The 26,363-nt window shown below is 36.3% G+C and overlaps 1 protein-coding gene and 1 long non-coding RNA gene across 2 annotated transcripts; one reads left to right on the top strand and one right to left on the bottom strand.

The window, feature by feature from the left end:
- The first annotated feature begins 6,288 nt into the window (after positions 1 to 6,288).
- Positions 6,289 to 9,736, top strand: LOC123906407. Its single transcript, XR_006808889.1, has 5 exons — positions 6,289 to 6,654; positions 7,255 to 7,317; positions 7,480 to 7,556; positions 8,244 to 8,325; positions 9,038 to 9,736. It is a non-coding gene; the product is annotated as an uncharacterized LOC123906407 (long non-coding RNA).
- Positions 9,737 to 12,016: 2,280 nt separating this feature from the next.
- On the bottom strand, positions 12,017 to 14,438 carry LOC123905265. Its single transcript, XM_045954880.1, has 3 exons — positions 14,048 to 14,438; positions 12,141 to 13,930; positions 12,017 to 12,070 (listed from the first exon to the last, which is right to left on the bottom strand). Exons 1-3 carry the CDS (start codon positions 14,436 to 14,438, stop codon positions 12,017 to 12,019), a joined length of 2,235 nt encoding a protein of 744 aa, XP_045810836.1.
- Positions 14,439 to 26,363: the final 11,925 nt, after the last annotated feature.

The raw sequence follows: 26,363 nt of genomic DNA, 5'->3' as shown, positions 1-26,363 counted from the left end.
CCCAAAAGAGTTTGTATTCAAGCATAACAAACATATCTAAACACAAAAGGACGGTTCATTTCACCGATCTACCATTTTTACTACGAAAAAGTAAGAATTTATCACTTTTACTCAAAACACTCAAGAACACAAAGTTCTTGAGTTTAATCTTTCATAAACTCGTTTTTTAATCATTAAATCCGTTCATTAATCATGTTAAAAGCATGTTAAACATATTAAGAACCTTAGGAACGATTTCCATCAAGAAAATCCGTTCTAAGCTAAAACGAAAATGGGGTGGAGGAAGTTCGGGTGAGGAGAAATCGACATTCTCCCCTTCCTCGAGTCACCCACGAATATGAAATCTACTCTCTTACCTGGATTCGAAGAAAACACGACGAAGATCTCGAATCCCTAGCTCTCCCCTTGCTCTAGCTCCCAAGCTCTCCTCTTCTCCTCTCAAGAACACAAGAACCATGAGAAATGAAATGTTTCTCCCTTCCTTCATGGCCATATGGCGCCCCCTCACACACACAAGGCCCATTGGCTTGGCCCAATAACACGTTAACTCTCTCTCTCGCTTAATAACTAAAGTACTCGATAAATAACTCAAGTTATTAACTTAATTAAAATGCCACGTTAAATAAAATATTTTAACACATAAAAATAATAATATGAAAATTGGGTCGTTACAACTCTCCCCCACTTAAAAGATTTTCGCCCTCGAAAATTACGCAACTAAAGCAACTCCGGATAACTCCTGTATCCGACCCTCCAATGAAACGTTCAAAACACTGCACATTACCAAGTTTGACAAAATTAATTTATCCCATCCAACACAATTTTTGTCTATTTATCAACAAGAGATCAAGGACGGCCAGTTCCTCAATTTGTCGATAAATATTCAACAATCATGATATCGGCACAAAACAGTCTTATCAAACCGCTAAAACGTCCACTCCGCACGAAACATCCATAGACTCACATTCTATGGCCTCACAACGTTACCCTAAAACAACCAATTGAACACACTCCGAAAAAATACTTCGACAACTCCATAACTCCACAAATCCTATAAGTCTCTGATTCCCTCATGGATCACTTAACCGTGTTACATCACTTATTCATATTCGAATCTTATTCCAACTTATCACTTGATAGTTCAATTCCAACAATCACTTGATGACCAACATTCTCAAACTTCATTGACACAAGCTAAAAACTACCGTCTCTAACCGTCAAATTCCTTTTCTCACATATCTCCAATCATTGAGTCGAATCCCAACACGACTATTCCGTTCCCAAGTAATCTCTCAACCAACATTTGCATTCCTTAACGCAACATTTTCCAATACCACTTCTCCTTAATCCCTTAGCAATTCGCTACTTCAAAATTAGGCTACCGCCTAAAATTGGTTCTCCAAACAATCATAACCTCTATCTCGTTGATTCCAACAACATCTTCAATTCTCTCACACTCCATCTATCCATGTTCCCCATCATCTTGTATTGCAACAAGCACACTCTTCTCCGTTTATTCACTCATCGAATTAAATCCACAAAGCTCCAAATACTCGTCATACGATCTAATCCCATCCATTAAATTCTAATCAACCTTTGTCTTAGTATTCTTACTCATGACTCCTTGTCTAATCCCAATATGACATCTCTAGAAAATTTCCAAAATTCTCGTCCAAATACATTTTAAGTTATGCACCAAGTCACTACCGTTTCATCATCCATGATGAAACAATTTAAAATCCTTTACTTCATTGTCACCGATTGTGACCATACCTCATCAACATCCACGATGCATCTAACAAAACTAGTCTCTACCGACTCTTCCATTCCATGAATCCAAATTCCTTAGCAAATACTTACTCACTCTTATCTTGTGGGCACTACCAAATGCTCTCTGACACTTACCTTAGGCATCACCTTCAACTCCTTACTATATGTGCTCAAACACAACATCTACTCATATGTGCGGTAATCCTTTTCGCAAACTCTCACCTAACACAAGTCACTTCCAACATGACCTCCTATTACTCACTCTCAACACGTTCTCCAACGGCTAACTTTCTTATTCTTCATCATTCAAAAATAATACCTCTCTTTTAGCTTCATCTCCACTTCTAGGATCTCATTCAACTTCGACACAAATTGCCCTGTCATTATCCAAATCCAATTACCCTTTCTTCGGCAAGCCTCTCACAAAATCTTTCGAATTGTTATCCTACTTCCATCTTCGAATAAACTCGACTACTCATACAATCCTCACTTCCAACGATTCAACAAACATACCAATCCTATTATGATATTTCTCAATTCCATTCTCGTCTACCTTAAAGCCTACTTCCCTTCATCGATTAATGAACACCAACGGTTCACTAATCTTCACATCTCTTATGAAAATTACTTCACACACTAGACTTAGAACTCCAAATTGTTCAACCAATTCAACCTACTACCAAATGCACGACTCACGTAAAACTTCTTACTCAAGAATCCGCTACAACATCCGATCCACTTGGATGACAACTTACTTCAAAATCATCACCTCTCAAGAATCATAATCACTTCCTCTTCCTCATATTCGACTCCTTCCGATCAAACAGGTACTTCAACCTTGGTCCACAAAAATGATGCCTTCAAACTTTTAGTGCAACACACGATCTCCAACCGTCTCGAATTCTCTTCATCTCACTTAACCAATCTCACTAACGCCCCACGATGAAACACTTGGTCCGACAACTTCTCTTCTAGTAGTTTCTCACAACTTGTTGCTCCCATCCATTCCACTTCGAACAACGTCACCACTTCCTGAATATTCCGCTTCAAGAACATCTCTACTCATCTCATCTTCTCACGTTCGAAACATCTCAGAGGGATATAACCTTCTCCCCCACTTATCTCAAACTCACTCGTACTCTTCCACTAGAACTTCCGGTGCTCACACCTAACGGTTCTATCGTCTCTAAACATATTCTTCCTAAGAAGAAACTAGTATCGACATCGTTTATACGCATGTCGCATACAGGGGACAAAACTTAACCCACGATACCTAAACACTAACACAAATTCATGCAAGCATTCAAGTGACCTATACTTCCCTCAATTCTCAAAGTTAGGAAATCAAAACAACACAAGAAAAATGAACATTGCATAGCAATAATTCATACTCACATTTATTCTAGTCCTAACAAACACAAGAAGACAAGAAACTCACATCCAATCAACTTAGGACACGACATCAACAAAATAAAATTCTTGTCTGGCTCCCTCGCTTAGCAAAAGCTAGCGAGTTCCCGGCGAGACAAGTCAAAAACATTCACAGGATATAGCAAGACTTAGCGAGACTCAGCGAGGTTCATTCTTCGCCTAGCGAGCACATCCAAAAATCTGGGTGCTCTGCTACGGTTTTGAACTTACGCTCACTAAACTCTCGTTTTCTCGACTCACTAATCCACAAAATCCAAAACATCAAGCATATAACATCATTATATACTTGAAAGTACAAATTAGAATCATGCATCACAATTACAACATAGAATTATGAGATCTTCATGTTTTTACTCATAAAACGCATAGCAATTCAAATGCCTAGTAATCATCTAGCACATGTTATAAACAAACATATAACAAACACATACCAGGACACATTAATATCCTACTCTTCTCACCATTTTGAAAATTAATTTTCACTCACTCAAAAGAAAATAACTCTATATTTTCACCAAAATCTTCAAGAAATAATATTAGTTTTTAAAATTATTTCAAATCATTACCACATGCAGTTTTATATCATGCCGGATCTTCACATGCAGTTTTACATCATGCCGGATCATCAACAATTAGCAATAAGCATCAATCCATCAAGTTTAAACTACAAAAAGGTTAAACTCTACGTATATACAACTATTATAAACATAGAAGTATAGCACTCACACCATTACTCAACAAAACAATGGATCTATTAATCCAATTCACACCACTCATAGTTCCTAAATGAACAACATGAATGATTTCACAAAACAAACAACACAAAATTGTTAGACAAACGCGACTGACACACAATACTCACTTGGTCTGACTGCACAGACCTGCTCTGATCGACACATAACCCACACAGTCCGAAGACAACGGGGCTCTGATACCAATTGTAACACCCAAACCCATTATTTAAATATTTCTACCTTTAGTAAAATCTTTTTCAAAATACGCAACGGAAAGTAATGTTCGATATTATAAAAGTTGTGGTTCGAGTATTACATTCTTCAATCAAAATAATACTAATTTAGTTCATTAGTAAAAATACTTGTTTATACAAATCTTAAATCAAATAATATATTTATTGATTATACAAAACAACCTAGATAAGGAGACTCTATATACAATATAAAACCCCTGTTCCCGTGTCACAATCAGAGCGGAGCTTCACCGACGACTCGACATCGAATACCACAAAATCCTGTAAAATCTGGACCCCCAACGGTCCAGCACATAACACATAAAAGAGAGTTAGATAACATACTCAAAATATACCAAACATATAGTTTCACGTCGTCTCGGACAATACCAAAACATCAACAAATACATTGTTCAGATTATGGTCATGACGGACCCTGCGTTGTTCATTTTATAGTCATGACGGACTCTGCTCCTCATATACGGATTAACAATCAACATTTACCAAGTATGTGTCAAACATCATTTATTATAAAATGCACACATAATCCCTAATGCAATCTAATGCTTCACATTCATGTTATGTCCTCTAGACACCTCTAATGCATGTGGTACCATCGTCTTTATCAGAGTATTTCACCTCCGATATCCGTCTTTATCAAACAAATATAGTTCGATATCCTTCTTTATTGGACAAGCCAATATCCCTAAATATTCATGATGCATGCACTCAAAACTCATGAATATATTCATCAACAATTTTGGCATATAGCCCGTCAACAATAACGTGGAACACTATCCAACGTCCGTCTTTATTAAGATAATCAATACCTTAATATCCGTCTTTATTAGAATAACATAATTCTAATATCCTTCTTTATTAAGTTGATTAACACCTTAATATACTTCATTTATACTTCATACATGATTAACAATCGTTATAAGCATCAACAAGCATCAACAAGCATCAACAATCATGTAAGAATAAGACACTGATTGAAAATACATGCAAAGGAAGATAGCAGATGAAAAATTGGTGAAATCTGCAGCATTTCCGCCTGGGGCGGAAATATTTACGTTTGAGGCGGAAGTTTACGCCTGAGGCGCAAAAGTTTACGTTTGAGGCGCAGAAACATCTGAAAGGTTGGCTGCTCACTGCTCTTCCGTTTCAGGCGGAAATTATTGCGCCTGAGGCGGAAAAACATGCGTTTTCTACACAAAACGCCCAAAAATCCCATTTTTCATGTTATAAATCCCAAAAGAGTTTGTATTCAAGCATAACAAACATATCTAAACACAAAAGGACGGTTCATTTCACCGATCTACCATTTTTACTACGAAAAAGTAAGAATTTATCACTTTTACTCAAAACACTCAAGAACACAAAGTTCTTGAGTTTAATCTTTCATAAACTCGTTTTTTAATCATTAAATCCGTTCATTAATCATGTTAAAAGCATGTTAAACATATTAAGAACCTTAGGAACGATTTCCATCAAGAAAATCCGTTCTAAGCTAAAACGAAAATGGGGTGGAGGAAGTTCGGGTGAGGAGAAATCGACATTCTCCCCTTCCTCGAGTCACCCACGAATATGAAATCTACTCTCTTACCTGGATTCGAAGAAAACACGACGAAGATCTCGAATCCCTAGCTCTCCCCTTGCTCTAGCTCCCAACACTACTACAATTTTGCTTTACAATAGCGCCTATTTAATAGCGCTTTTTGTTAAAACGCTATTAAAAATAGCAAAGAGATACCTATAATAGCTGTTTCTTGTCGGGCGCTATTATAGGTGACCCTTACAATAACGCTTTACTTAAAAGCGTTGTTATAGCTTACTAACAATAATTTATAGGAGTTTACGATAACGCTTTCTTTTAAATCGTTATTATAACTGTATTCCTATGTTAGCGCTTTACTTGAAAACGCTATTATAGGTGTTTCTAGTTTTTTAGTTGACTTAAAAATATAATAATTAAGCGAACATAACCTTCTTTTGAACCCTGAACCCTTTTCTTCTTCTTCATTCTTCACTCGGTTTCTTCTACCTCACCCAGAAACCTCCTTCATCAACACTTATATTATTTCAATCAAAATTCCTTCCAAACCCAGAATCCTCTTCTTCTCACCCAATCAATTGAACCCAAAATTCCTCACTCAATCAATTTAAACCTAAAATCCTTCATCATTGTTCACTCACCCTCACTCACTCTCCATTATTTTCCTGATCAATTGAACCCAAAAACTGTCACAGTTGTCTTTCGTCGTCACGCAACCTCAATCACGAACTCGTTGAAACCCTAAACCCCAAAATCTTAGAACTTGTTGAAACCATAATTCATAACCCAGAACTCGTTGAAACCCTAAAACCCTCTTCCCCCATCATTCACCATCGTCCATCGTTCCAGAACTTGTTGAACCCAGAAAATCTTCATCATTCTCCATCATTCATTTCAATTGAACCTCGTCTCATCAGAACGTCTTTAGGTATTTGGGTTTCTCTTATTCTTCTTCTCCTTCTTTTGTAGCGAAAACTAGTTTCACTTCTCAGCTTTAATTCACACGTTATTTTTCCCCCGCTTTATGATTGTTGCATTCACAGTTTCATTACTGAATAAAAACCCTTTTTATTGGAATTTCTAACTATTGCTTTCAACATGATGACCCAGATGCGGGATAATTTTTTGCACTCGACCTTATTGGGTTGTTACTTACTTTTCAACAAAAATCCTTCTTTAAGCATTTCAAATTCTTATATAAATTCATAGTTCTATTTTATACTTTCTTTTCGATTTGCGGTTATTCAAGTGTGTGAGAAAAAAACAAGATTCTATTTTTTTATTTATAATTGATTGATTACAAATGAACTTTGACTCATTCTATTGCTAATTGAGGAAAAAAAAAACATGTTTTCTTCTCCAATTAGTAAAGAGTCTTTACTAAAGACTAGATTGTGTTAGGTAGTTATATGAATCTTCTTGAGAAGATAAAGTGTGAAATTGATGGTCATCTAGATGTAGAATTGAAGGTAATTCATTGGCAGAGTGATTTTCCAACAACTCAGTTAGTTTCTTTTGTGTTAAGTAGATTTTGAACATCTCTGTCAAATACTACAAGTGTTATGCAGCAGTTTCATCTGCCAGTGTGAAAGTAAGTATGCTATTCATGTTAGATTCTTACCATATATCTTTAAAACTTGTGGCAAATTTCATATCCTCACTAAATACACTTATGTGATTTAATTATGCGATTTAATGTCTTTATATTGATGTTGAAGTGATTTATTTAGTATTTGTCTCTTCTATGGTCCAGGTTAAGTTGAACCCATCTCATGGAAAAAAGGAGATTTAGCTGCAGCGAAGAACTGCCTCAATCTTCTATTAAACAAGGTAACAATGGTCTTACTGCTAAATCCTAAATCAATTAGGCAGCATCAATGGCTCTATCTTTTCATATAGGGTTCCTTGGGTTCCCTTGATACATTGTTTTCATAGTTATGTTTATTTTGTCTATGTATGCTTTCTATATATGGTTACATTTGTGTGGTGTTGAATGTTGAAGAGTTGAGATGAGACGAGGGATGGGTGATGGAAGTGTATTTTCTACATTTATTGTTACTAGTCCGTGTAGCCATTTAATGTTTTTGAGCTATAATCTTAAGTGAGTAGACTCAAAAGAAGAAAGAAGAAGAGAAGAGAAAGTCCCATATGTAGATAATTTTAAACGGACATAAATTGGCATCAAAATGGTATCTAACATTTTTTTGCTTGCTTTTCTTTATGCACCTGTGCAGAGAAATCTGCCATGTCATGATTCTCATGAATAATACTACCATAGCTTGTTAAAAATATACAAATATCCTAATATCATCGTATGAATCTCAATTTGCCATATACATGTTTTGCCGTCAATATTTGAGAAGTAGTTCACTTTATCTTTGTTTTCTTATTCATGAGAGAATTCGAGTTGACGAGGACTAACTTGAAGCAAAGAGGTTTGACTCACCTAGTTGTCTCACATCCTATCGTTTAATTTAAATGCAGCCAACTACAATAAAATTCTGCTTCCTTTTGCAGGTTGTTATCTTTGAGAAAAGAAGCGAAATAGGAAGAGAGAAGGGCTACAGAGAAAATCAAACAAAAGTTGGATGAACAGAAGGTTTAGACTTTTTAAATTTATTCATAACATTTTTGTTTATTTTGATGGTAAGACATGAATACATTTATGGTTTATATACTGTGAATGTCATTTAAAATGCAACTCACAATTCAACGATCTTAGGAATGTTGTTCTCTGCATTTTCCTTTGGTGTCCTACATGAGGGCCTTAAAATGTGCAGGGTTTATGATATTTGATAATGTTAGCACCTTGACTTTTAGCTATTTACATTTTTATATTGATGGAATAAAAAACAATTAGTTGTTTATTTCCTGATAGTCTATTATTTTGTTTTCTTGGTTTTAAATCCATATTTTTTAGTGATTTTCTTGGTGCACAATGTGACTGTTGGTTGTCTTAATTAGGCCTTTCATTCTCTTTGGTGTATGGCTCTTTCATTCTTGGTTCTGTATTTTCTATTATATTTTATCTTTAGTCCACAACTTCTTCTATTTTCTGACCCTACTTTCGTCCTAAACTAGCTCATGGAAGTAGAATAACATCATACGCAAACATTTATCTACGATACTAAGAGCACTTGTATTCACCATGAGTTGTTGATTCTTCAGGAATTCAATGCTATGAAAATCAATGTTTCCCATGTTCATTTATAAAGTGTTAGCATATTTCATAATGTGACTCCTCTAGAGCCTATAAATATGGAATTCAACTTATGCCAATGTCTATTTGTTTTTCTGCTGCTTTAATACAGGCTGAAATCAGTGCATTTAAGGAGAAAGTTTCACAAATTGATGTCTTGAAGAATAAAATTGAATACAAATGCAAAATGCTACTGAAAACTAGGTAAAATTTCATTCTTGTTCATCACAAACTTAATCAGAATAATAATTATAATATTTACGGTTGGTCCAATTGGTCCAAATGTTTTATGTTCACATTTCAATTGTAAAGCATGATTTTGCAAAAGATTTAGTTCAATTTGTCAATCCTTTTTGTTTCTATCTAATTTGAGTACACTACATGATGTGAACATAGAGGAAGAGAATAGCGTGCAACTCTTTATCATTTGGAAGTTGCCTTGGTGATTTAGATATTAGAATTGGAGAATAACCCAGGTAAATGCAATACTCTGGTTGTGTTCATCCCAAGTACTCTACCAATTATCCAATAATTAAGTGTTGTCTCACATTTCTAATATGATTTTTTATAGTTGTGAATTTGTATGTGTGTGGAATAAGGAATACCTTTGTAATGTTATTTTATGCATTTAAATTAGATACAATATCAGACCAAATTATGGAGCAATATTGATTGTTGTGTGCTTGGGTTGGATTTTCCATACTAGAGTTGTTGGGTGCATCTGAGGTTAAATATGACATGTATTGGCATCTACATTGGTATATTTTGGCATTTGCATGGTGTTACTTCTCTATGCAGGTTGCAATTTGGAATTGATATGAGAGGTTTTGGTATTTCTTTTGCTGAGATGATGCAGGATATGTCTGATCACTGTCGTTTCGTGATCAAAATAATTTTAAAATAAGTAGTACAAGGTAGTGACCTTGGTCGTTTCGCAAGGACTCACGATCGGTTTAACAATATTAGAATGAATTTAAAGGTTGCAATTTGGGGTTTTTTTGTTTGTGGAAGCAATAACAGAGATTACGAATTTAATTAATATAAAAGCAATCAATCCATTGGTTTTATGCAACTTTGTTTATCATCTATCATAGGTTCTTATATGAATATTCATACAGTTTATGCTTCGGCTGATTATAGAACTAATTTAACAAGCGAAAATCAGTTTTATAACGAATTCGTTGATTAAGCACCAGCGTGTTCGACTAACTATGGCGATGATCAAGCGTCACCAATAACACAGTTAAAAATCATAACAATAATTCGGCAGCCCTATTTTGCAAGCGAAAATAATATAACAATTTCCTATTCAGATTCATTTGAACAAGCGTGAATTAATTTGAATAGTCTCAATGTTATGAACGTGAAACAAAATAATTAAGCATCAATTGCATCAACTCATACACAAAAGAGAGACAAGAAAATTGATATATGATAAGCATATATAAACATAACGATTTGCTATTAAAACCGAACCTCAAGATTCGAGAACAAAGTTCCTTACACCAATGGATCAATAGAAGTTTAGTTCTCCATGGAAGATGACGGCTGCTCTAGGGTTTGAATATTTCGTGAACAGTGAATGATCACCCTAGCTGCCTTTTTTCGGTTTAAATAATACATGGAACGGGCCTCAAAACAATTGGGCCGAAAAATATAAAGTTGTGCTGAATTAAATTCGTCTGGAACATAAACGCAATTATTTGACACACTTGCGCTCCGAACTGGGTTTTGGCCTCAACATGAAAGTCGTAGCTCTTGATCTCAGCTTTCCAACGCATCTTCCCGCGCCTCAATCCGATATTTGTAACTCCAGTTATGACCTTCGGACCGGAAGGGTGTCAAAGTGCTATTTATTCATAAATTAAGTGTGAAAATAAAATAGAGTTAGAAATAAACTTAAATATAAAAACACCTTAAAATAGTGAAAATAGTAAATTAAACCATAGGAATACACTAGTACAATAGTAGAAGAATGTGCATTAAAATGCACTGATCAAATTCCCCCACACTTGAACTTTTGCACTCCGAGCAAAACTCAAATGAAAAATTTAAAAACAAATCACAAGCAGTCAACATATTCCAGGTTTCAAGCTTCAAACCTTGGGTCAAAATTCAAAGATTGGCACAATTCTTATCTATCAACTTTCAATAATAATCTTGCGTGTGTGTGTGTACTGTCTCCCACTGTCAACCAAAGTAATGTCAAGATCCCTCTCTGAAACTACCATTCTAGATGCTAAGTTGTCATTCTTTTCCTATAATTTTGGATTTAACCAGAATTTCAGACTAGGGGGGGCTATTTCTTTTCAAGAGATCAAAAGCTTTTCAACATCAACTCAGGGGCAACTACCTTCAAGCTTTATTATAGTTTATTATTATTTATTGTTTTTAAGCTTTAGGTACTACTCCACCTTTTCACCTGACGGGATCTTACTTGTAATAAGTCCAACCTGTTACTCAGAGTAGAGCATCCTACACAGCACTTGTTCCTCCAGTTTCGGGCACAGGAACTTGTTCCTCCAGTTTCGGGCACAGGAACTTATTATATTCATTAGTTTTAGCTCTTAAACAGTTTCCCTTTTTCTCAATTAATAGCAATGATCGGTCTATCTGTTACTCCAGCCTTTCCCCCACACTTAGTTCTAATCATACCTCCATTATATTCAAATTAGAGAACTTAGTCTAAAGAATAAATATTTCAGAGATTTATCTAGACATTACTAAGTTTGACAGTGTTCAAGCAGTTGTGCATTAAGTTGCATAGACTATCATGTCAAGTATCAAAACAAAAAAACTCCAAAAATTTCACTGACCCTACAGCTATCTGCCCTAGCCTTAGAACATGTGACTACTCATGATGATTTATTTTATTATTATTATTATTTTATTTTTTTTTAAAACACAAAAATGTAAATGTAAAATGTCCCTCCCCCACACTTAAACCAGACAGTGTCCGCAATGTAATCTAAACATAAAGTGAGAGTAAAGGAAGGAACACACCCGAGGGGCTAAGGTGTAGCGGCTGGTGCTGGTGCTTCTATGTCTGGTGGTTTTGGTGGAAGCCCTTCCACACTTTTATGGAGCAGCTTCAACCGCTGTCCTTTTGCTTTGAAAACCTTGCCAGTACCTGTACTTTTAATTTCTATAGCACCAGAAGGAAAAACATTAGTCACGACAAAGGGGCCAATCCACTTGGATCGAAACTTACCAACCATATCTTTCAGGCGAGACTTAAACAGCAAGACTTTTTGGCCAACAAAAAATTTCTTTTTGGAAATCATCTTATCATGGAAGTGCGTAGTCTTTTCTTTATCATGGGAGTGTGTGGTTGGGGCAGCCGGAATGTCAAGAACTTTAACCGTACAGACCGCCTCATTGACAACAACTTCACCTGTTTGAATGTTATTATCCTGCAAATCAGATTCAATCTTAGCACAAACAGAGCAAAGGTTAGTGTTAGTAACTAAATCCATATAAAAAACAGAATGTTCTTCCACGGGATGTTTCATGGCATCAAAAATGTTAAACTTAGCGACAATGTCGCCAAACTCCATGGACATGGTTCCATCATAAACATCAACTTTTGTTCTTGCCGTTCTCATGAATGGTCGGCCTAGAATGATGGGTGCCCTACTGGAATTAGTTTCGCCCTCCATGTCTAGAATGTAGAAATCTGCAGGAAGAATCAAGTCATTAACTTGAACTAGGACATCTTCTACCTTCCCAGCAGGGCGGGCATTGCTCCTATTTGCTAATTGCACGATTAAACCTGTAGGCTGCAAAGGACCAAGATCAAGGTTATTATAAATAGAAGTAGGCATAACATTAATACCTGCTCCCAGATCAAGCATACAATTTTCAAACTTGCGATCCCCAATGGAACAGGGAATAGCAAAAACTCCTGGATCATCACACTTTTTTGGCATGGTCTGACTGATAACTGAGACATTAGCTGAGGAACCAGTTTTGGGCTGAATGAAAGCAGAAACATTTCGTCCCAAACTGACTCTCTCATTTTCCTTCAACTTCCTCTTGTGTGTGCACAAGTCTTTCAGGAATTTTGCATATTTAGGAATCTGTTTAATTGCATCAAGGAGAGGAATGTTAACCGCACATTTTCTGAATACATCTAAAATCTCCTTGTCTTCCTCAACTGTCTTCTTGATATTTTTCTGCACCCTTTGAGGAAAAGGAATTGGTGGCACATATACTCTTTCTTTTTCGGGTTCGGTCTCAATTGTAACAGAAGGAGGTTCAGGAGCAGATGATGATGCAACGGTTTTCTTCTTCTTTTTCTCTGGAGCTGGTTCTGACACTCTTCCGGATCTCAAAGTAATTGCACTCACATTCACATTCGGCACTGTTTGTGCAGGAAGGTTTCCCGAGCCTTGAGCTTGTAGTTGGCCTATTGCATTGGCCATTTGTCCCATCTGCGTTGTCAGGTTCTGAATGCTAGCATCTGTTCGTTGTGCCAGTTGCTTGACAAGGTCTTCCAGTGAAGAAGTGGCTGGTGGGGCAGCAGGGGCTGCAGCTTGTGATTGATTCCCATATTGGAGGTTTTGATGATTCCTCCAACTAGGGTGATATTTGTTGGTGGAGAGGTCAGGATTGTTGTATCTGTTTTGATTGTAAAGGGCTGCTGCTGTATATGCTTGAGGAAGCTCAGTTATTGTTTCATTTTGTAGAATGGGGCATGTATCAGTCGGGTGCTCAGAAGAAGTACAAATACCACACACTTTTGCTGGTTGAGCTTTGCTAACTGCCAATTTTTTCACCAAGGAAGTAAGTTCATCAATTCTAGCATCAAACTTGGTTTCGAGCGCCTTGATGGAGGAAGAGGAAGACTGAATCTCATTTACACTTGCAGAATTATTTCTGGTTGTAAACTGTTGCGAGTTGAGTGACATGTTTTCGATCAAGGCCTTTGCAGCAGCTAGAGTTTTATCAACAAGTGCTCCACGACTTGCAGCATCCAAAATGTTTCGATCCATTGGTAGCAACCCTTCATAGAAATATTGGATGAGTAATTGCTCGGTGATCTGGTGTTGGGGACAACTGGAAACTAGATGTTTGAATCTTTCCCAGTACTCTGCCAATGATTCGTTTCCTTGCCTAATGCCGCATATTTCTTTTCTGATTGATGCTGCTCTAGAAGCGGGAAAGTATCTCTCTAGAAAGACCTTCTTCAGATCATTCCAAGTTGAAACAGAATTTGGCTCAAGGTAGTAGAGCCAGTCTTTAGCAGCACCTTGTAATGAGAATGGAAAGGCTCTCAACTTGATGTGGTCTTCCGTGATACCTTCGGGCCTCAATGGTGTGGAGCAAACTACCTGAAATTCCTTCAAATGCTTATGCGGATCCTCACCTGCAAGACCATGAAACTTGGGCAACAAATGTATCAAACCAGATTTCAATTCAAAAGGAATATCAACGTCAGTATATTGAATACATAGACCATTGTAATTGACATAAGGAGCAGCAAGCTGCCTTAGTGTTCTTTGTTCAGCCATGTTATCAAAAGCAAGTTTAGAATCAAATAAAGTATGCAAAGAGAAACTATGTAAGAATCAGAATCAGACTCGTTAATGAAACAAATAGAAAGAAGAGATATGGTTAAAATAGATTCAAAAAAATATAAAAACACGAAATTTAGTCTAATTAAGTAAAATAAGAATTTTGGAAATTAGTTTGGAATTTTCTGAAACTATAAAAACAGAAATAAATTAAAATAAAATAGTAAAACACGGAATTTGGACTTTTTAGGTTGCCGTCACCTATTTTGTTCCAAAATAGGGGATTTTAAACTCTGATTTTTTTCTGATGAACAAGTACAGGAAAAACTCGATTTAGAAAAGATTTTCCAGAAAACTGTTTTTTTACGAAAACTGATTATTAGGGCACATAAAATCCAGAAAACACGAGAAAGCAAAGGCTAGAACGCAACCACACAGAAACTGAGTCTAATATTAGCTAAAATCAATTGAGAGTCCCCGGCAACGGCGCCAATTTGATCACTGTCGTTTCGTGATCAAAATAATTTTAAAATAAGTAGTACAAGGTAGTGACCTTGGTCGTTTCGCAAGGACTCACGATCGGTTTAACAATATTAGAATGAATTTAAAGGTTGCAATTTGGGGTTTTTTTGTTTGTGGAAGCAATAACAGAGATTACGAATTTAATTAATATAAAAGCAATCAATCCATTGGTTTTATGCAACTTTGTTTATCATCTATCATAGGTTCTTATATGAATATTCATACAGTTTATGCTTCGGCTGATTATAGAACTAATTTAACAAGCGAAAATCAGTTTTATAACGAATTCGTTGATTAAGCACCAGCGTGTTCGACTAACTATGGCGATGATCAAGCGTCACCAATAACACAGTTAAAAATCATAACAATAATTCGGCAGCCCTATTTTGCAAGCGAAAATAATATAACAATTTCCTATTCAGATTCATTTGAACAAGCGTGAATTAATTTGAATAGTCTCAATGTTATGAACGTGAAACAAAATAATTAAGCATCAATTGCATCAACTCATACACAAAAGAGAGACAAGAAAATTGATATATGATAAGCATATATAAACATAACGATTTGCTATTAAAACCGAACCTCAAGATTCGAGAACAAAGTTCCTTACACCAATGGATCAATAGAAGTTTAGTTCTCCATGGAAGATGACGGCTGCTCTAGGGTTTGAATATTTCGTGAACAGTGAATGATCACCCTAGCTGCCTTTTTTCGGTTTAAATAATACATGGAACGGGCCTCAAAACAATTGGGCCGAAAAATATAAAGTTGTGCTGAATTAAATTCGTCTGGAACATAAACGCAATTATTTGACACACTTGCGCTCCGAACTGGGTTTTGGCCTCAACATGAAAGTCGTAGCTCTTGATCTCAGCTTTCCAACGCATCTTCCCGCGCCTCAATCCGATATTTGTAACTCCAGTTATGACCTTCGGACCGGAAGGGTGTCAAAGTGCTATTTATTCATAAATTAAGTGTGAAAATAAAATAGAGTTAGAAATAAACTTAAATATAAAAACACCTTAAAATAGTGAAAATAGTAAATTAAACCATAGGAATACACTAGTACAATAGTAGAAGAATGTGCATTAAAATGCACTGATCAATGTCAAAGACTCAAAGTATAGAAGGGAGTTTATTTTGTGAAGGGTTGCCTGATGTCCTGGCACCGAGTCTTGGTCTACATGTTTTGGCCATTTAGTCTTTTATGATTCTAGTGTTATAGTCTAGTCAATATGGAGTCTTCGTTTGTACATGTTTTGGCCACTTAGTCTTATGTGATTCTAGTGTCAATACTAGTGATTGGATTGTGTTGTAACAAATGGATTGTGACTATGTATTTGAATATGATTAATGAAAATCAAGGGTATTATTTTTTAAATTCCGGAACATGTCAAAAGCAAAAAAAAAAAAAAAAAGTAATGACATACGATAGCGCTTTTTGCACGGGCGCTATTAAAAGTTGACGTAGATTATTTAAAAAAAACGGACATATAATAGCGCTTTGGGGACACGGGCGCTATTAAATGTGTACCTATGACAACGTTTATAAGCAAAACGCTATTAAAGCACCGTTTCAAAAGATATCCTGGGCAGTGTTAACAGCATACTATAGCGCGTTTTACTAAAAGCGCTGTTAAAAATGCACATTTAATAGCGTTTTAAAATGTTATTGTAAGCACCCAGACTTATAATAGCGGTATCAGTTATAGCGCTTTAAAACGCTATCAAAAGTCAAAACAAACGCTATTAAAGGGGCTTTTTTGTAGTAGTGCAAGCTCTCCTCTTCTCCTCTCAAGAACACAAGAACCATGAGAAATGAAATGTTTCTCCCTTCCTTCATGGCCATATGGCGCCCCCTCACACACACAAGGCCCATTGGGCCTCAAGCCCAATTGGCTTGGCCCAATAACACGTTAACTCTCTCTCTCGCTTAATAACTAAAGTACTCGATAAATAACTCAAGTTATTAACTTAATTAAAATGCCACGTTAAATAAAATATTTTAACACATAAAAATAATAATATGAAAATTGGGTCGTTACAGGTTGGTTTCTCAATCACCATCTCAGCAGTTGTTGGTGATTTATCAGTAATGTCAGGTTCAACCTCTGTAGGGGTGTCTTCCATTTCAGTTTCGACCGGTTTAGTATTAAGATCTCTCTTTTCAGCATCAGATCCCAAATTTTCTTGACTAGGGTTACCAGCAGTTGACATAATTGTTTCAACAACTTCAGACACAGGTTTAGGGTTCTGAGGTTCTCCTACGTTGGTTTCAGATGTTTTCTCAGATGTATCGACATTGGATTGAAATACCAAATCAGACATAGAAAGAGAGAACTTAGATTTATAATCCCTTCTATTCCTTTTAGAAGTTCCTTTCTCAGATTTATTACCAGATGGAGAGATAGCATCACTTACTTTTGGAGTTTTCTTCTTTTCAACTGATTTTCCCTTCCCTTTCTTCTCAGCAACACTTGATTGAACATTGGGTTTGGAAGCATGAACAGTTGTAACAGGTACATCATCCTTGATGATTAGAGCAGATTCGATCTTTGCCTTTGATCGAGTAGAACGTGCAGACTTTGTTGTTTGTGATGATTCAGACATGTTTAGTTGAAGTTTTCTGAGGGTTGAGAAGATGAATAGATGGAGTTTGATGAGAGAAGTGTGAGAATAGGGTTCACGAACAAAAGCTAGATTTTGGGAGAAAAGTAATTGAATGCGTGTGATGACACATTTAAGGGAAGTTTGTAATGATTTCCCTAAATTAGCGTGCATTAATGAATGGGAGAGAAAACGGTTTCCTTTTGCACGCCATAACTGCAGTAACTGTAACGACCCAAATTTATTATTCACTTTGTAAGTGTTTAATTATTTGGTGATGTGGTTTTTAAGTAAGATAATAACTTTATGTTATTTATCGAGAGTTTTAGTTAACGCGCGAGTTAGTGAGAGTTAACGCGAGTTGGGCCAAGCTATTGGGCTTGAGGCCCAATGGGCCTTGTGTGTGTGTGTGGCGCCATATGGCCATGAGAGGGAGAAGAGAAATTCATTTTCTCATGTTCTTGTGTTCTTGAGAGAGGAAGAGAGAGCTTGAGGAGCTAGGGCAAGGGGAGAGCTAGGGATTCGAGAGCTTTGTCGTGTTTTCTTCGAATCCAGGTAAGAGAGTAGATTTCATATTCGTGGGTGACTCGAGGAAGGGGAGAATGTCGATTTCTCCTCACCCGAACTTCCTCCACCCCATTTTCGTTTTAGATTGGAATGGATTTTCTTGATGAAAATCGTTCCTAAGGTTCTTGATATGTTTAACATGCTTGTAACATGATTAATGAACGGAAATAATGGTAAAAACGAGTTGTATGAAAGATTAAACTCAAGAACTTAGTGTTCTTGAGTGTTTTGATGAAAAAGTGTTTAATCTCTACTTTTTCGATGTTTATGATGTATATCTGAGGAATGAACTGTCCTTTTGTGTTTAGATGTGCTTGTTATGCTTGAATATGAACTTATTTGGGGTTTATAACATGAAAAATGGGATTTTTGGGTGAATTGGTGTGGAAAACGCAGGTTTTGAACTGTCCTGACAGGAGGCGTTCGCTAGGCCTTCGCTTAGCGAACGTGTGGCGAACAGCTTCGCCACAGCTTCGCTACAGCTTCGCCACGAGCAGGTGATCCTCTGGTGAGCTTCGCTAAGCCTTCGCTAAGCCTTCGCTTAGCGAACAGCTTCGCTAAGCCTTCGCTATGCCTTCGCTTAGCGAACAGCACTGTGACAGCAACTTTTTGATAGTTGTTTTAAGTGCAATTAGGCACTTGTAACATGGATTTAAGGTATCCTAACATGCAATTAGGTGTTTATAACCATGATTAATTGTATTGTGATGATAGTTGTTGATTATGTGTGTGGAATATAATTGTTGTTGATTGTGTTGATGATGTTTGTTAAAATGTCAAAGAAGTATATTAAGGTGTTAATTAACTTAATAAAGAAGTATATCGAATTATGTTATTCGATAAAGAAGGATATTAAGGTATAGTGTTATCTTAATAAAGAAGTAATGTTGGATAGTGTTCCACATTAGTAAATGAAGAGCTTAATGCTAATTAAAATGATTGTGAGTGAATTCATGAAAAACATATACATGCATTCATGAATATATGTGATATTGGATATTCCAATAAAGAAGGATATCGGATTATATTTATCCGATAAAGAAGGATATTAGAGGTGAGATACTCTAATAAAGAAGATGGTACCACATGCATTAGAGGTGTCTAGAGGACATAGCATGAATGTGAAGCATTAGATTGCATTAGGGATTATGTGTGCATTTTATGATAAATAATGTTTGACACGTACTTGGTAAATGTTGATTGTTAATCCGTATGTGAGGAGCAGAGTCCGTCATGACTATAAAATGAACAATGCAGGGTCCGTCAAGACCATAATCTGAACCGTGTATTTGTGGTGTTAGATTACATTAGGAACTTTATGTGTATTCCTATTTGTAATTGAGTTATGTGTATTTGTTGATGTTTTGGTATTGTCCGAGACGACGTGAAACTATATGTTTGGTGTATAATTGTGGATGATTGATTATGTGATAAATGAAGTATATGCATGATATATGAATATGCATGAATGATGGTGGTGTATATGTATAATGTATGATTATGCATGTCTTTATGAAGAAGTGTTTAAGTACCATTTACTTACACTTATATTTTGAGTATGTTATCTAACTCTCTTTTATGTGTTATGTGCTGGATCGTTGGGGGTCCAGATTTACAGGTTTTGTGGTATTCGATGTCGAGTCGTCGGTGAAGCTCCGCTCTGATTGTGACACGGGAAAAGGGGTTTTATATGTATATAGAGTCTCCTTATCTAGGTTTTTTTGTATAGCTAATAAATACATTAGTTGATTTAACATTTGTATAAACACTATTTTTACTAATTAATTACATTAGTATTATTTTGATAGAGGAGTGTAATACTCGAACCGATATTCAATAAATTAAATGTGATTTTCCGTTGCGTATTTTGAAAAAGATTTTACTAAAGGTAGAAATATATAAATAATGGGTTTGGGTGTTACAATTGGTATCAGAGCCCCATTGTCTTCGGACTGTGTGGGTTATGTGTCGATCAGAGCAGGTCTGTGCAATCAGACCAAGTGAGTGTTGTGTGTCAGTCGTGTTTGTCTAACGATTTGGTTGTGTTTGTTCTGTGAAATCACTTATGTTGTTCATTTAGGAACTATGAGTGGTGTGAATTGATAAATTGATCCATTCTTTTGTTGAGTAATGGTGTGAGTGTTATACTTCTATGCTATAATAGTTGAATATGCTTAGAGTTTAACCTTGGTATAGTTTAAACTTGGTAGATTGATGCTTATTTGCTAATTGTTGATGATTCGGCATGATGTAAAACTGCATGTGACGATCCGGCATGATATAAAACTGCATGTGGTAATGATTTGAAATAATTTTAAAAACTAATATTATTTCTTGAAGATTTTGGTGAAAATATAGAGTTATTTTCTTTTGGGTGAGTGAAAATTAAATTTTCAAAATGGTGAGACGAGTAGGATATTAATGTGTCCTGGTATGTGTTTGTTATATGTTTGTTTATAACATGTGCTAGATAATTACTAGGCATTTGAATTGCTATGCGTTTTATGAGTAAAAACATGAAGACCTCATAATTCTATGTTGTGATTGTTGATGCATGATTCTAATTGTGCTTTCAAGTCTATAATGATGTTATATGCTTGATGTTTTGGATTTTGTGGATTAGTGAGTCGAGAAAACGAGAGTTTAGTGAGCGTAAGTTCAAAACTGTAGCAGAGCACCCAGATTTTTGGATGTGCTCGCTAGGCGAAGAATGAACCTCGCTAAATCTCGCTAAGTCTTGCTAAATCCTGTGAATGTTTGTGACTTGTCTCGCCGGGAGCTCGCTAGCTTTTGCTAAGCGAGGGAGCCAGACAAGAAATTTATTTTATTGACGTCTTGTTCTGAGTTGATTGAATGTGAGTATGAATTATTGCTATGCAATGTTCATTTTTCTTGTGTTGTTTTGGTTTCCTAACTTTGAAAAGTGAGGGAAGTATAGGTTACTTGAATGCTTGCATGAATTTGTGTTAGTGTTTAGGTATCGTGGGTTAGGTTTTGTCCCTTGTATGCGATATGCGTGTAAACGATGTCGATACTAGTTTCTTCTTTTGGGAAGAATATGTTTAGAGACGATGGAACCATTAGGTGTGAGCACCGGAAGTTCTAGTGGAAGAGTGTAGGTGGGTTTGAGATAAGTGGGGGAGAAGGTTATATCCCTCCGAGATGTTTCGAACGTGAGAAGATGAGATGAGTAGAGATGTTCTTGAAGCGGAATATTCAGGAAGAGGTGACGTTGTTCGAAGTGGAATGGATGGGAACAACAAGTTGTGAGAAACTATTAGAAGAGGAGTTGTCGGACCAAGTGTTTCGCTGTGAGGCGTTAGTGAGATTGGTTAAGTGAGATGAAGAGTATTCGGAATGATTGGAGATCGTGTGTCTTACACTAAAAGTTTGAAGGCATCATTTTTGTGGACCAAGGTTGAAGTACCTGTTTGATCGAAATGAGTCGAATATGAAGAAGAGGGAGTGATTAAGATTCTTGAGGAGGTGATGATTTTGAAGTAAGTTGTCATCAAAGTGGATAGGATGTTGTAGCAGATGTTTGAGTAAGAAGCTTTACGTGAGTCGTGCATATGGTAGTAGGTTGAATTGGTTGAATAATTTGGAGTTCTAAGTCTAGTGTGTGAAGTAATTTCATAAGAGATGTGAATATTAGTGAACCGTTGGTGTTCATTAATCGATGAAGGGAAGTAGGCTTTAAGGTAGACGAGAATGGAATTGAGAAATATCATAATAGGATTGGTATGTTTGTTGAATCGTTGGAAGTAAGGATTGTATGAGTAGTCGAGTTTATTCGAAGATGGAAGTAGGATAACGATTCGAAAGATTTTGTGAGAGGCTTGTCGAAGAAAGGGTAATTGGATTTGGATAATAACCGGACAATTGGTGTCACATGTTGAATGAGAACGTAGAGTCTTGGAGGTTGAGATGAAGCTAAGTGAGTAGTAACGTCTTAGAATGATTGGAAATAAGAAAGTTAGCTGTTGAAGAACGTGCAGAGAATGAGTAATGCGGTCATGTTGGAAGTGACTTGTGCTAGGTGAGAGTTGCGAAAAGGATTACCGCACATGTGAGTAGATGTTGTGTTTGAGCACATATAGTAAGGAGTTGAAGGCGATGTCTAAGGTAAGTGTCGGAGAGCATTTTGCAGTGCCCACAAGATAAGAGTGAGTAAGTATTTGCTAAGGAATTTGGATTCATGGAATGGAAGAGTCGGTAGAGACTACTTTTGTTAGATGCATCGTGGATGTTGATGTGGTATGGTCACAATCGGTGACAATGAAGTAAAGGATTTTAAATTGTTTCATCATGGATGATGGAACGGTAGTAACTTGGTGCATAACTTAAAATGTATTTTGGACGAGAATTTTTGGAAATTTTCTATAAATGTTATATTGAGATTAGACAAGGAGTCATGAGTAAGAATACTAAGACAAAGGTTGATTAGAATTTAATGGATGGGATTAGATTGTATGACGAATATTTGGAGCTTTGTAGATTAAATTCAAGAGTTTGATTTTGGTATCGAATGTACTAAGGGAGAGTTTAAAGATAGCTATCCATAGAAAGATGATGATTGGTAGAGGTCGGAGGTGAATAAGAAACCGATGGGTGAATAAACGAAGAAGAGTATACTTGTTGCAATGCAAGATGATGAGGAACATGGATAGATGGATTAGGGGCGAATTGAAGATGTCGTTTGGAATCAACGAGATAGAGGTTATGATTGTTTGGAGAACCAATTTTAGGCGGTAGCCTAATTTTGAAGTAGCGAATTGCTAAGGGATTAAGGAGAAGTGGTATTGGAAAATGTTTGCGTTAAGGAATGCAAATATTGGTTAAGAGATTACTTGGGAACAGAGTAGTCGTATTGGATTCGACTCAATGATTGGAGATATGTGAGAAAAGGAATTTGACGGTTAGAGACGGTAGTTTTTAGCATGTGTCGAGGGAGTTTGAGAATGTGGTCATCAAGTGATTGTTGGAATTGAATTATCGAGTGATATGTTTGGAATAAGATACGATATGAATAAGTGATGTAACACGGTTAAGTGATTCATGAGGGAATAAAAGGTTTATGTGAATTATGGAGTTGTGGAAGTATTCCACGGAAGTATCTTTCGGAGAGTTCGATTGTTTGTACCTGTTTTGGGGTAGAGTTGTGAGTACTGTAGAATGTGAGTCTGTGGATGTTTCGTGCGAAGTTGACGTTTTAGCGGTTTGATAAGAATGGTTTATGCCGATATCATGATTGTTGACTATCTATCGACAAATTGAGGAACTGGCCGTCCTTGATCTCTTGTTGATAAATGGACAAAAATTGTGTTGGATGGGATAAACTAATTTTGTCATACTTGGTAATGTGTAGTGTTTTGAGCGTTTCGTTGGAGGGTCGGATACAGGAGTTATCCGGAGTTGTTTTAGTCGCGTAATTTTCGAGGGCGAAAATCTTTTAAGTGGGGGAGAGTTGTAACGACCCAAATTTATTATTCACTATGTAAGTGTTTAATTATTTGGTGATGTGGTTTTTAAGTAAGATAATAACTTTATGTTATTTATCGAGAGTTTTAGTTAACGCGCGAGTTAGTGAGAGTTAACGCGAGTTGGGCCAAGCTATTGGGCTTGAGGCCCAATGGGCCTTGTGTGTGTGTGTGGCGCCATATGGCCATGAGAGGGAGAAGAGAAATTCATTTTCTCATGTTCTTGTGTTCTTGAGAGAGGAAGAGAGAGCTTGAGGAGCTAGGGCAAGGGGAGAGCTAGGGATTCGAGAGCTTCGTCGTGTTTTCTTCGAATCCAGGTAAGAGAGTAGATTTCATATTCGTGGGTGACTCGAGGAAGGGGAGAATGTCGATTTCTCCTCACCCGAACTTCCTCCACCCCATTTTCGTTTTAGATTGGAATGGATTTTCTTGATGAAAATCGTTCCTAAGGTTCTTGATATGTTTAACATGCTTGTAACATGATTAATGAACGGAAATAATGGTAAAAACGAGTTGTATGAAAGATTAAACTCAAGAACTTAGTGTTCTTGAGTGTTTTGATGAAAAAGTGTTTAATCTCTACTTTTTCGATGTTTATGATGTAGATCTGAGGAATGAACTGTCCTTTTGTGTTTAGATGTGCTTGTTATGCTTGAATATGAACTTATTTGGGGTTTATAACATGAAAAATGGGATTTTTGGGTGAATTGGTGTGGAAAACGCAGGTTTTGAACTGTCCTGACAGGAGGCGTTCGCTAGGCCTTCGCTTAGCGAACGTGTGGCGAACAGCTTCGCTACAGCTTCGCCACGAGCAGGTGATCCTCTGGTGAGCTTCGCTAAGCCTTCGCTAAGCCTTCGCTTAGCGAACAGCTTCGCTAAGCCTTCGCTATGCCTTCGCTTAGCGAACAACACTGTGACAGCAACTTTTTGATAGTTGTTTTAAGTGCAATTAGGCACTTGTAACATGGATTTAAGGTATCCTAACATGCAATTAGGTGTTTATAACCATGATTAATTGTATTGTGATGATAGTTGTTGATTATGTGTGTGGAATATAATTGTTGTTGATTGTGTTGATGATGTTTGTTAAAATGTCAAAGAAGTATATTAAGGTGTTAATTAACTTAATAAAGAAGTATATCGAATTATGTTATTCGATAAAGAAGGATATTAAGGTATAGTGTTATCTTAATAAAGAAGTAATGTTGGATAGTGTTCCACATTAGTAAATGAAGAGCTTAATGCTAATTAAAATGATTGTGAGTGAATTCATGAAAAACATATACATGCATTCATGAATATATGTGATATTGGATATTCCAATAAAGAAGGATATCGGATTATATTTATCCGATAAAGAAGGATATTAGAGGTGAGATACTCTAATAAAGAAGATGGTACCACATGCATTAGAGGTGTCTAGAGGACATAGCATGAATGTGAAGCATTAGATTGCATTAGGGATTATGTGTGCATTTTATGATAAATAATGTTTGACACGTACTTGGTAAATGTTGATTGTTAATCCGTATGTGAGGAGCAGAGTCCGTCATGACTATAAAATGAACAATGCAGGGTCCGTCAAGACCATAATCTGAACCGTGTATTTGTGGTGTTAGATTACATTAGGAACTTTATGTGTATTCCTATTTGTAATTGAGTTATGTGTATTTGTTGATGTTTTGGTATTGTCCGAGACGACGTGAAACTATATGTTTGGTGTATAATTGTGGATGATTGATTATGTGATAAATGAAGTATATGCATGATATATGAATATGCATGAATGATGGTGGTGTATATGTATAATGTATGATTATGCATGTCTTTATGAAGAAGTGTTTAAGTACCATTTACTTACACTTATATTTTGAGTATGTTATCTAACTCTCTTTTATGTGTTATGTGCTGGATCGTTGGGGGTCCAGATTTACAGGTTTTGTGGTATTCGATGTCGAGTCGTTGGTGAAGCTCCGCTCTGATTGTGACACGGGAAAAGGGGTTTTATATGTATATAGAGTCTCCTTATCTAGGTTGTTTTGTATAGCTAATAAATACATTAGTTGATTTAACATTTGTATAAACACTATTTTTACTAATTAATTACATTAGTATTATTTTGATAGAGGAGTGTAATACTCGAACCGATATTCAATAAATTAAATGTGATTTTCCGTTGCGTATTTTGAAAAAGATTTTACTAAAGGTAGAAATATATAAATAATGGGTTTGGGTGTTACAGTAACTGCTATGCTTCTTCATGCAGGCAAATTCCCAATTTGCCCCTTAAAAACTCAAACTGATTAGCATCAAGCGCCTTTGTAAAAATTTCAGCTAGCTGTTCACTTGTACCTATATGCTTCAGTTCCACGCAATTTTCTTCTACAAGGTCTCTGATGAAATGATGCCTGATGTCTATATGTTTGGTTCTTGAGTGTTGAACAAGATTCTTTGATATATTGATTGCACTCAAGTTGTCACAATATAATGTCATGACATCTTGGTCAACATTATATTCTTTCAGCATCTGTTTCATCCACATTAGCTATGAACAACTGATACCTGCAGCTATGTATTCAGCCTCTGCAGTGGATAAAGACACACAATTCTGCTTCTTGCTGAACCATGAGATTAAATTGTCACCCAAAAAGAAGCAACCTCCTGAGGTGCTCTTTCTATCATCAGCACTTCCAGCCCAATCTGCATCACAATACCCTACTAGGGTAGAGTTCTTTGTCTGGGA

The sequence above is a fragment of the Trifolium pratense genome, linkage group LG2 (assembly GCF_020283565.1).
Source record: "Trifolium pratense cultivar HEN17-A07 linkage group LG2, ARS_RC_1.1, whole genome shotgun sequence".
Lineage (NCBI taxonomy): Eukaryota > Viridiplantae > Streptophyta > Magnoliopsida > Fabales > Fabaceae > Trifolium > Trifolium pratense.
This window is presented reverse-complemented; position numbering and strand designations above follow the sequence as displayed.

Bases quoted from the DNA above. Each gene is read 5' to 3' on its own strand.
- LOC123905265 (XM_045954880.1), bottom strand. From the start codon at position 14,438: ATGGCTGAACAAAGAACACTAAGGCAGCTTGCTGCTCCTTATGTCAAT. The intron at 13,931-14,047 runs GCATTAGGCAAG...ATTTCTATGAAG, and splicing joins AATCAGAAAAGAAATATGCG to GGTTGCTACCAATGGATCGA. The intron at 12,071-12,140 runs GTTGGTAAGTTT...CTGGTGCTATAG, and splicing joins AGTCTCGCCTGAAAGATATG to AAATTAAAAGTACAGGTACT.